General features: G+C 43.7%; 1 protein-coding gene across 1 annotated transcript; it reads right to left on the bottom strand.

The window, feature by feature from the left end:
• Window positions 1-396: 396 nt before the first annotated feature.
• On the bottom strand, window positions 397-2,239 carry YPEL5 (yippee like 5; the record flags this gene model as incomplete). Its single annotated transcript, XM_084234516.1, has 2 exons — window positions 397-617; window positions 2,095-2,239. The coding sequence occupies 2 exons, from the start codon at window positions 2,237-2,239 to the stop codon at window positions 397-399; spliced, it is 366 nt and encodes a 121-aa protein (XP_084090642.1).
• Window positions 2,240-12,321: the final 10,082 nt, after the last annotated feature.

Raw genomic sequence — 12,321 nt, 5'->3', positions numbered from 1 at the left:
AAAAGTTTTAAAATGAAGCCCAAATAAGTTTAAAAATCCATGCTCTTGACACTTTTCCTTTCAAAATTTACACACCTTTTCACTAATCGCCCAGATTTTTTCCCTCACATAAGCCCATCACGTAGCTGCAGACAGACTATTCTGCCTCGAGATGTAAACATAGGGAAAAAATTAACGGCATCTGCATAATATTCGCTCTACACACTGCAGTTGAATGAAAAATAGAAAATTAAAAAAAAAAAAAAAAAAAGGAAGGAAGGTTCCATCTTAGATTCTCACAACTTCTTGTTCCGCAGTTCATGAATCCGACTCTGATGCTAAGGTGACAGTGTATGTAAGTAGATTTTTGTTTTCAGTGAAGGAGACCTGGGAAAAGACAGAGTTATCACTTTTTCTTCAAGAGTTATCAGATGGTACATGCTCCTCAAAGCCCTCACTCTCCCGAACTAGAGCCCGTTCCAGGATCACACGGCCCTCCTTATAACGCTGGCTGTCTTCAGTAGCAAACTCATAGATCCATCCCAGTTTGCTATTGCAGTTTTTGCAGCTCACATCTCGAACCATGTGGCGGCCAGTGAGCATGACCCGGTCTTGAACTTCACTATACTGCAGGTTAACTACCTAAGAAACACGTAAAAAAGAAATTGTGAAGGCATGTTAAGTAATTTACCAAAAAGCACTCAATATTTTGTTGATGCATTAACAGTAACTTCAATAACCCAACAACAGTTGATACTTTTGTCAAATCTACAATACCCTTCCAAGAGTTATTTTAAGAAGCTGCTGAATTAAACATCTGGAAACTGCACTGCCCTGGACATTTAATGCAAGTATGTATTATATACCAGTCCAAGCCACACTATCTATGCATACTGTGTTTCTGTGTTGTAGTGAAGTCTTGGACTTGGAGTCATAAAAGATAGGTCTGAGTCCAGTTATTTTCATTCACTGTTGAATGATGAGTACAAATAAGGTTATCGATATAAAAGAGTTAGCACACAACAGATATTCCTTTCAAAAGTCTGCCAGATTTGTTTCTGAAAATATGTTTTGTATAAACAGATTTGGACAGACCAAGACTACTACAGACCAATGCAACATATGGTTCTCAATTAGGTTCAAAGAATCTGAAGAATTTGCAATAATTCTAAACATCCAACAATCCTCTACACTTTACTTTGCTATAAAGTTCCAGATAAATACTTTTGGCTCTGAAGGATACATGGTCTTTGCTGTACCTATTTAACTCAGCTATTACAGCACAAAAGCAGCTATCGACAATACCTAAATGTGATTCATTAAACTTTATTTATGAATTCAGGCAGTCTGTAACAGTGTCATCAACCCCTGCTCTTATGTAAACGAAGATCAAGGGGGTACACACTATCAGTTCTTTCTTTCAGAGAAGAACTCCACCTACATTGAACAGAGGGGTGTCCACTGGGGAAGTTTAGCTGACCTAAGAGCTGTACCTTGGACTAGTTCTGTTCCTTAGTCTAATTTGGAAAATCAATTTTACTATTATGCATCAGATTCCAAAATCATATCTACCAGATTTCAAAGCAAAGCAGAAATTAAGAGAAGCAGGCAGACTTCAAAATTTGTAAATCAGGAAATGTTCCTTCTTCTGTTGACAAACCTATGTAATAAGTCACAACCAAAGGAATGACTGGCAAGCACGAATTAGAGCAAAAGAAGTTGGCTAAATATGACCTAGTCACTTGCTTTACCAAGTATTATGAGCTCAACACAGCCATCTCCCTATAAGGATAAATCAGCAATGTGGATATGGGGGTGTCTCCGGCCGTTCTTCAGTATTCTAGGCTGAAATCACTATCACATTCTTACACTGTTTTCATTCGGAAGCAATGGAGACAACCCTCCTTACAACACCCTTTAAATTTCCCAGGTTAAAACTCACATCCTGGTAATACTTTCCAGTGGTTCCTTCAAAAACAAGCTGGTAGGCAATTATTTCTATAGATATCAGCTCTCATACTGACTCTCAATCTCCCAGAGCTCCAAGGGATATTGTGGTACTGGTGTCAAATATATCCACTTAACACTCGGAGGAAATGAAATAGGGTTTCTCACCAACCTTGTTAAAAAGAAAAGCTCTGCCAGTGGCACCTGTGAACCGAGTGGAGATGAGCTCTGAGCGGTTGGTCAAGATTGTATCGCAGTTTGCACAAGAAAACAGACGGGTACCACCAATATGATCAAGGAAAATTCGGCCCATTTTTATAGGTGAAGTTCTAAAAACCTAGGAGCAAATGGAAAAGGACAAGAAATTAATTTAAAAGCACCCTGCATTTGTTAGTTGTCTACTTGGTGGATGTTACAGAGAACCATTTATTCTGATGTGTAGTACTAAATACGTGAAACAGCTGACTGAATGAATAAAAGGATCCAAAGTTCGCACACTGAACAAATATTTAGGCATACCGAGCAAAGAACATTTTACAAGTAATGAGCCAAGGAAGTAAAAATGCTTAGTTAGGCAAGGCCAGGAATGGTCGCTTCTTTTGGTTGGTAAGAAAAAGCAAAGAAAGTAGACTATCACAACTGATGAGAAGCCTGGGGTGGGGAGATTTAGTGTGTTAAGTATACATTCTGCGTAAGTGTAATTTGAGAGAAGAGTTGTGGGGTACGAGTAGATGATAAAGAGTAGAAAAAGGGGCAACCAGAAAACAAAGAGGAAAATCTGCTTTGAGAGTATGGGTTAAGTGGGCCTTTGGCCATCAGGTGCATCTACCACCACGCGGGGGGGGGGGGGGTGATGGCACTGACATTACCGAGTCTCTAGAGCACGATAACAGGTGCTCAAAATCTTTGTGACAAGACAACCTTAGCTTATTCAAAGGTCATCAACTGTTCAAAGGCTATGCAACTTTCAAATACAGAAAATCTGGACTGAAATGCAGTTCACCCAGTTCAAAGCCAAAATTCTCACATGACCCTACAATGTCTCCTCTAAAGAACAGGGCATACAAGATGGTGAAAGCCTGACATAAGGCGGGGAACAAAACGAACAGGAGACAAACCATTATTGCATAACTTACTTAAATTTAAGACTCATATGGATTCAATAAATCACAGAAGTGCTTGTAACACTGAGGGGGAAAAAAACCTTTGATTCCAACTTCTGTAACAAATTCAGTATTTCAAGAGGAGTTAATATATGCAACTCCTTAAAGTCATTGCAATTAATCTCCTTAAACGGTATTTTTAAAGATCTAGATTTAGTCAAGAATATATTAGCTTTCATTTAAAGAAGAATTTATTCCTGGGTGTTGTTATCAGCATGTGTTTTAAATCGCTAATATTATGTCTTTAAAATGGCATGCAAAACTAAAATAGTTGCCACTCTGGAAAAAAAAAAAAAAGAATCTAGAGTTTATGCTTGTAACAAGACTCTACTGTCATCTTAAATTTGGGGAAGTGTCATCACATATTAAAAAAAAATTCTATTCTCTTACATCTGTGAACTTTCTCAGCCATTAGGAGTCCTAATGTCATCAACAATGTCATTATCATGAAGATCACTATGACTCACATTAAACATTACAATGAGGAAATTTAATATGAAATAAACAGTAACTATAATTACAATTTGTAGCTAAAGGAAAAGCAGTGCATTAACAAGTGACAATGAATAGACCCTGGATAAAAATATAAGATTTAAGGTACAACATTCAGTTTTCTGATTTTATTTCTGCAAAATAACAAGTCAAGACTTACTGCCTAAAGTTTCAGCCTTTACAAGATAGCATTACATTTTTCAGATGCTTAAGAACAAAGTATTTGTAACAAAAAGGTCAGAGTTGCAAGTTTGAGGCCTGCAAGCTGAATTCACTTAGTGTTCTTGGGATACAGCAGGGAATAAAACAAACCCTTTCCTTACAAAACATGTCTGCTTTAGATAGCCACACAACTTTTATTCTTACTATAAAACCACTGAGTTGCCATTTAACACTTGGGAGAGTTCATTAAAGAGTTTGTATTTTGAGCTGAGGGGGGAATCTGATGACAGGAGGCATATAGTCTCAGAAGGAGATGAGGGGCAGCTCTAAGGCCCTGTGCAAGTAAGTCTCTTGCCCAAGTTCTACTCCTATCTGGTCCCTGCAATATATTTGAGTTCATGACTCTTGCTATAAATAAATTAAATAAATTATATATTATATAAATATATAAAGCACTCAACAAACCTGTGATTATTGAGACTTAGTCTCACCAACGTAGCCCACAGATTGTGTTTCTATGGACACTGGTATTTGCCTATATAGCCTCCTGTGTGGGCTTTCGGGATTCCCATACTTTAAAACCAACTTTTCTTTTAACTTTTAAATAAAATATTAATATTGTACTTTATTTCAACAATGCAGGAGTAACTAGAGATGTTTTTTTAACTTACCCTGGGAAACACACCACTGTGGAAAATGTACTGGATTTCAAAATGAACTTGCCTATGTTACACCTACGGTATCTATGAGCCTATTTATCTGGGTCAAAATTGCAACCTGGCTATGATCATTTAATACTGGATATTCGCAAGCTTTTTATTCTTAAATGGGGTAAATAAATTTAATAGCCTTTCTCTTCTCTGCTTCAAATTCAGTCTGCTTTCTTTCTCTTTTATCCAAGTATTTTTACTGAATTCAATTACATGATTCATTACTGAGACCAAAAATATCTATGCAGAATCACTATTTCTAGTTGTGGTTGCCATTTATAGAGTACTAAATAAAACTGTAAAATGTAGTTCATTACCAAAAGAGATGAAGGGCTAGATTGCCATGGAATCTAAGAAAAGCAAAACATTACTTGCAGTCAAGGTCTTTAGGAGGTAGAATGACCTCTGCAAGGTCACAGGGGTTAAGCCTTAGCTTTACAGGATTTACACTATGTGAGATAATGAAGACGCGTGTACCAATCAGAACGACACTGTATTATTTAAGGGAGAAGATAATTTAAAATCTAAAACCTAATACCTGAATCAGACTTCTCTTGACCATGATGATATAATGAATGCTGCCTTACACCTGATAATTACGTAGTGTCTGAACACTGCAGTTGGTACCTGACACACTTTTAATTTTGACAATTTCTAAAGTAGGTATTTATGTAATTTGTAAGGAAGAAATAAAAACTGTGTGAGTTTCTGAAACTGTCTGAGCTGGGATCTGATCTAAATCTTGTTGTAGTTCTTTCCATTTAACTTACTCTCTAATGACCAGAGAGGGCTGCCAGTTTGTCTTCCTCCCTCAGATTATCAGGTCCCCCTTCTAACTCCATGCTGATCCTCCTATACTCTCTATCCTGGTAGGAAGGAATTCCAATCACACACCAACTTTGGTACTAGCTTCTCTTAGTTCCAATTTATTGAAAAAGTAGAAATGAGGAAAGTACCAAACTTGGTTGTTTAACCAGGAACATACTATTTCTTTGAAATTACTGGAAATAGTAAGGAGCCAAGCTGAAAATACAAAGGAAATTCAGAGATACATAGATATTTTAGTAATGATTTTCAATTGCTTACCCTTTCAACAAATATAAGTTGCTGTAAATTTCTAAGTGCCAGTCTTGAGCTTTTTCCTTCAACATTGTTTTTCCTATTCTGGATCTTTTACCTCTACAGAAACTTGAGAATCTGTTAATATTTACAAAGTTAATTCTGACTGGGAATGCATTAAACCTAATGATCAAGCTAGTAAGAACTGACATCTTTATTTTTTTTAATTTATTTATGCATACAAGAACTGGGGTGTAGGCCAGAGGTGCAGGGGAGGGGTAAGAGGATTCACCAGAGACAGAGTGGGGAACAGAACAGGCAGATTGACCGAAGTACACTGCTGAGGGGAGCAGCGGGCAAGACAGGAGGGGTCTGCTGAGCCATGGGGGTTAGCTCCCTGACAGAGGATGAACTCATGCCTTAATGGCTGGAGATAGCTTGATAGAGCTGAGACTTTAACCCTTGTGCAACCAGGGAGGCCCAGAACTGACATCTTGAGAACAGTGCGGTTTTCCTATCTGTGAGCATAGAATATTTTCTCCATTTAGCTCTTTTCTTTTCTCCTTCAGAGTATTACTGTTTTTCTCATAGCGATATTGTACATATTTGTACATAAATTTGTAGATTCATACCTAAGTATTTCATTTTTGGGAATGTTAATGTAAAGGTAATGTGTTTAATTTCAAATCCCATTTGTTCATTGCTGGTACTGGCAAACACACAGACAAACACACAAACAAATGAAATTGGATCTCTTGTTGTTTGACTCAATGCTAAGTATTTTCCTTAAAAGCAGGAATCAGCAAACTAAGATCTGCGGGCAAAATTCACCTTTCCATCTGTTTCTGTATAGGCTACAAGCTAGGAATGTGTTTTATATTTTTAAGTGTTTGGGGGAAAAATCCAATCAAGAGAACAACATTTTGTAATGCAAGATAATTACATTAAATTCAAAGTTCACTGTCCATAAAGCTTTTACTGAGACACAGACATATACACTTAGCTGTTCACTCACTACAGTGGCAGCTTGAGTAGTTGCCCTGAAACCAGACCAGTTGTAAAATTCACGATATCCTCCAGCCTCACAGGGATATCTGACAAAGTCTATTTAATCCCACTCCCCTTTCTTTCATGTATAGTCTAGCTAAAATTCTTAATCTTCTGAAATGTAGTTCAGTCCAGCATGTTAACATCACCTATAAAAAGATTATAAAAATAGGTAATACATACCCAGCTGCTGCTGTTTTCTTTCCCCACCCCTAGGATTTAAACACTATAACCCAGAGATTCGAACTCTGCAGTCACAAGTTTTAGTTCTGCCCCTTAAAACTGTGTATACTTTACTTTGACTAAGATATCCTCTACTTCATCTGCAAAATAGCCATAGCAGTATTCATATCAGAGTTTTAAGAATTAGCGAGAATACATTCTACCAGTGTCTAATACACAGAAAATGCTAAAAAAAAAAAAAAAAAGAGAAAACCTACTAAAACTAGATGACCCTCTATGTTCCCCACTCCAACTTCCTCCTATTACAGATGAAGAAAGCAAGTCTCAGAAAGGATATGGCACAAACAATAGCAACTGACTTTGTCTCCAATTAATTATTGCAAAGCTAAGTAGTCAGGTGCCAGAAATTACAGCAGGAAGACAGTTAAAACCTTCTAAAGTATCTCAAATTCTTAAGTGTTATATTTCTAGGTCTTAAAATAAGTACTTGCTCTCCCAGTAAATAATAACCCTTTCCAGATTCAAACCTGGGAAGTGAACTCACCAAAGAAAGCATCTTGCTTCTCAGTCTCAAAAATAGCAGGGAAGAGAAGAAAGGTATCATGATTTGTATCTGTAAGGCCTCTGGATAGGAAACACTCAGATCACAGACTTTCCCTTTGTGAATTATTCCCTTATGACATTTCCATAGACCACTGACACACAAGCTATCCTAGGACAGATGATAGGGGCAGTTCTACTGCAGAAGGAAGCGGGAGCAAAAAGGACAGTGCAAAGACTTCTTACAGGAAACAGGGTGGAGGAGCCTTGTGCAGAAAGGGTTAAAGGAATCTGTCCATCTAGAAAGGTGGGATTATTCTGTAGTTCTGCTAAAATGAAAACATGGAAGCATACTTTTCCATCAAGTTTTCATTTTCTTCCTTCTCTAAACAAAAGAATAAAACCCAAAGGACTTTTAAGTGTTCGTTGATTACTATAATTAACATATAGTGTTACTGTAATCTCATTTACTATCTTCTTACTGATTTGTAGCTAAATTCTATTGAGAACCTACAAAGAAAAATAAATTGAATTTGATCGACTAATTTTCCAACTTATGCACAAAATATTTACCAAGCTAAAGCCTCAATGACTTAAGAAAACTGCTTTCTGCTTGCAATCCTAGTTTCCTTTTGTTGTGTTCAAATGCGGAATCAAGTCTTCATCTGATAGTAACTTATATTTTTGTTCTTGCCAAGTTATGGCTTCTTGTTGTCAAATTCTTTCCAAGTTTACTATATTTCCATAATTTATAGGGGGGAGGGGGAAGAACACAGGCTCAAAATGGTATCACTTAAGCCAAACACCAAAACTTAGTATTTATAGCCAACCAATCAGTTTGGAGTTTCCAGATCAATGCTAGTTAGGTTATCTTACCTGAAATAATACCTTCTTTTGCTAAGAAGCTCCCTGTTCTGCCCCATTTCTGCCTCTAAGAACCTTCCATTTTGTACTGCTCCACCATATACCCCTCCCGTTCATTCGCTGGGAAGCTGCTGGATTGATGGATCACTGTGAACAGATTGTGAAATTTTCTGGGGACCCTGCCCCTGGTCTGGCAGCCAAAGAAGCCATCTTCACAGGCTTCATCTTGTATGCAAAATCTACTGCCTAAAGTTATGAATCAGTCTTCACAGATAAAAAAATTTATCAGTGGACGCCCACGCCTTTGCATTCTGCAGGGTGGGAAGGGAGGAAAACAGATCCAGCATTTCTTTCCTTTAACATCAGCAAATTTTTGGACCCGCACAATTTAAAGCTGGATGTCCCTATGAAGAATAATTGCATTCTCAATGTAACTGCCTCCTGTTTGTAGCAATATAAACAAAATACAAACTTATGTTTACTCTTAACAGTTTTCAGAGAGTAAGATCTGTCTGGTCTGCTTCCCTGGTTGGAATGCTCATTTTGATTATTTAATAAACTTTGTCTATTCTTGAGACTTTATTTTACAGTTAACAATAAAGCCAATTAGATCTCAAATTCACTATTTTGTTAACACTCATCACTAGAAAATAAGACTAGTCATGTAATTCAGTGAGTCAGCTATAGCAATCTGAGTTGGTAATCTCATTTGGCAATGATCTCTCTCATTTGTTGTGCAATATCATGCATCAAAAAAGCCTCTAACTGGATGTACTGGAGTATAATTTAACTGTATGGTTTTCTGATTCAAGTGTCAAGTATCAAGTTCACATCATAGCTCAGTTTCAGTTCCTACATTACCCAGAAAGCACTATGCAGGATTTTCAGAAAAACTGATACTGATTTAGTCACTTAGGTATTATAAAATCCAAAATAATGTCGGGGCACGAATATCCTTAGGACTATCTTCACATCTCAAGGATATATTTAGGAGTAGCTTCCTGTCTCATGGATTGTCTCTATGAAGGGCAGTATGTTTAACCTTTTCTAGATTTAATTTTTGGTCTTATTTCCTTTCTCTTTTTGTTTCTAAATCTGTCATTCCTTTCCTACCACTTAAAAAGAACAAAAGAGAAAGGCAAATAACAAATCTAGAGAATAGTCTTCAGTAATCCAACCAAATATTAGAAGCTATGTGTATTTAGAAGCCACATGCATTTCACTAGCATTTCTACAAATGTTGTTGTTAAAATCCCATTTACTTATATCCCCTATAAAGAGTTAAATAACTTGAGTACATTTCATCATGTCCCTTTCCAATAGATGTTTGCCAAACTTCAAAAAAAAAAAAAAAAAGTCCACCAGCATGTCTGCGTTGGGGCTGGTGCTGGGTGAGGGTGTGATAATACATCAGTCCTTTCCAAGGAGTGTGTACATTCTACCTGGTGTTCCAGTACACACCCAAAAAAGACAAAGGCTATATGGAAAACATTTTATGTGCCAAATTCCACAAGCTCCACTTTCTATTACTAAACAGTTTCTCACTGGTTTTCCCTCATAGGCCTAAGCCCATTGAAACCAAGGCCTTCATTTTCTAGTTCTAATCAATACCATTCCTCTTCAGAATGCGTTCTCATTTACCCTTCACTCATTTCTCGTGGCCCCATTTCTGAGCTCTTAAGACCCTCACTTCATAATTTACTAACATTTTACTCATTTTCATTTGTAACTTTCTACTACATTCTAAGTTTCTAGAGAAAAGATCATTCTTTGTCATTTTCTTCTTGCCTAACACCGAACCCCGTGCAAGCATGCAATAACCGTGGACTGTTTACTGCTGTGGCGCACCTGGCACAAGCCCGCACCCTGGGAGCCTGCGCCGCACCCCGGTTTTCTGCGGGCCGGCAGCTTCCCCGCCTGCACGCCGCTACCCACCCACCGCCCCCAGTTACTTCACCGGCAAATCTAATTATCCAAAAACACAAGGTGAGCCTGAGGTTACTTCAGGTTTTCCACGTGTCAAGGAGAACTGGAATAAAAATCCTCTGATTACCAACAAGGCTCTGCAAACAGAAAAAGTTTAAAAATAAATGAGCTGTCCGCTGTCCAGACTCCCTCGAAAGGGGGCTCGCAGGTGCGGGGACTACACAGGCCTCTGTAGTGTTTCACCTTCCGGCCCCGCTGGCCACGGGACGCGCCGTCCGACCCCCCCACCCCACGGGCGCGGAGCCCCCCGCGGCGGCCGTGCGCGCCCCCCACGCGCGGGGCGGGGGCCGGGGCCGCGGCCGCCCGGGCCCGGGGGACCCGCCGGCCCAGCTGACGCGGCCACGTGACGCGCCGGGCCAATCGGGCGGGGCGGCGGCGGGCGCGGAGGGGCCGCCCCCGGCACAACAAACACGGGCCGGAAACAGCTGAGCGGGCGGCCCGGGCCCCGCGGCCCGCCACGCCCTCCGCCCCCCTCGGCCCGGGGGCAGCTGCGGCGCGGGGAGCGGACGCGAGCCCCGGGGCGGAAAACAAAAGCGAACGCCGCCCCCCGCCCGCGGCCAGAGCCCCCCGGCCCGGGAGGGGCCCCGGGGACGGCCCCGCTGCGGCGCCAGCAGCGTCCCCGTCGGCGCGGGGCCCGGGGCTTCGCGGCGGGCGGGCGGGGGCCGGGCCTCCGCCGCGCGGGGGGACGCGGCCCGTGGAGGCGGGGCCGCCTAGGCCGAGGGGCGCCGGCCCAACCGCCCCGACGGGCGTCCGAGGCCTCGGCCGCGGCGTGGGCGCCCCGGGGCCGCGGCGGGGCCGGCCCGAGCCGCCGGCTGCAGCGGGGCCCGGGCGCCCGGCGGAGGGTCGCGGCCGGGGCCGGCGCCGAGCGGCGGGGCGGGGGCGGGGGCGGGCCGCCGCGCCCGGGCCTCACAAAGGAGGGAGCCCGGCTCGTCGGCCGCGGCCCCCGCGGGGGGACCCGCCCCGAGGGCCCCGCACCCCGCGACCCCGCGGGGAGCCGGCGAGGAAGAGGCACTTCCTGCCTGGGCCCCCCGCCCCGGGCCGGGCCCCGAGTGCCTCGAAGAAGCCGACCCGGAGGGGCTCCTCGGCCTCCCCGGGATCCCAGCCCAGCCCCCGCCCGCCGCGCTCACCCGGAGCCGCCGAGAGATCCGCGGCCGCCTGCGGCTCGTCGCTCCTCGGCCGGGTGTGAGCCCCTCGGCCGCCCGAGCCTCCAGCTTTAGTCAGGCCCCGGCCTTGGCCCCGCCTCTCCCTGGTTGGGCCTCCGTGTCAATCAACCAGCATAGCCCCGCCCCGCGAAGAGTCGGTTCTCCGGGTTGGCCCAGAACGCCCTTCATTTCTAGACTCCGCCCCCTCCCCTGGCACCCAGCCCCTTCCGCCGGGCCCCGCCCCTCTCGGGGCTCACCCTCCCCCACCCCTGCTGCCTAGCGCGTCCTGACCCACCCCTCCCAGAAGCCGCAGGCCCAGGGCGAGCGCCCCGCAACTCGCCCCGCCCCTGACCCAACAACTCGGTGTCATGCAGCCAATCAGAGAGGCAAGCTCTGCCCTCTCCGCGGAGGCGCCCAATGCGGAGAGCCTTGGGACCCACCCCCTCCCCAGCTGAGCGCACACAACACAGCGTCCACGTGAGTCAGCTTCTTAAAGGGGAAGGCGCCGCCTTGCGCCGGAGGCAGCTGCGGCCCCGGCGCGGCGTCCGCGTCACCAGGGGGTGGCGGAGGCCTGGCTTCCTGGGGCCCGCAGATAACACAGGGAAATAACAGCTGACGGCAGCGGGCGCCTCGGCACTGCCTTGTAATTGCTTTCTTGGAGCTGCCTCCCTCTTGCCGTCCTTGTGGAGGGCCGCCTTTCAGTCACCCCAAAACCTTGGCGTCCGAGCATACAGGAACTCCTGGAGAAAGGGGTGTTTCAGGGCCCCCCACTGGATTGACAGCTCCCCGGGTTTCCTCTCGGGAATGGCCTTGCTGATCAAAAAGGGAGACAAGTCGAGTCAGCCTTCTGTGTGGAGATTTTCTGCCTCAGAGGGTGTGAGAGTAGTTTTCTGAGAAGAGTAGCTGTTCCTTAAGCCTCCTCAACGCTGGGGACGGAAGGTTCCGATGACACTGCATTAGAACGTCCCAGATAACTCACTCAGTGATCTTGGACTGACTTTCAGGGTTGAACATGAACATTTAATGCCTAACACACATGACTATGTT

The sequence above is a fragment of the Talpa europaea genome (assembly GCF_964194135.1).
Source record: "Talpa europaea genome assembly, chromosome: 6".
Lineage (NCBI taxonomy): Eukaryota > Metazoa > Chordata > Mammalia > Eulipotyphla > Talpidae > Talpa > Talpa europaea.
The sequence above is the reverse complement of the archived record's forward strand: the minus strand, read 5'-3'. Positions and strand labels throughout refer to the sequence as shown.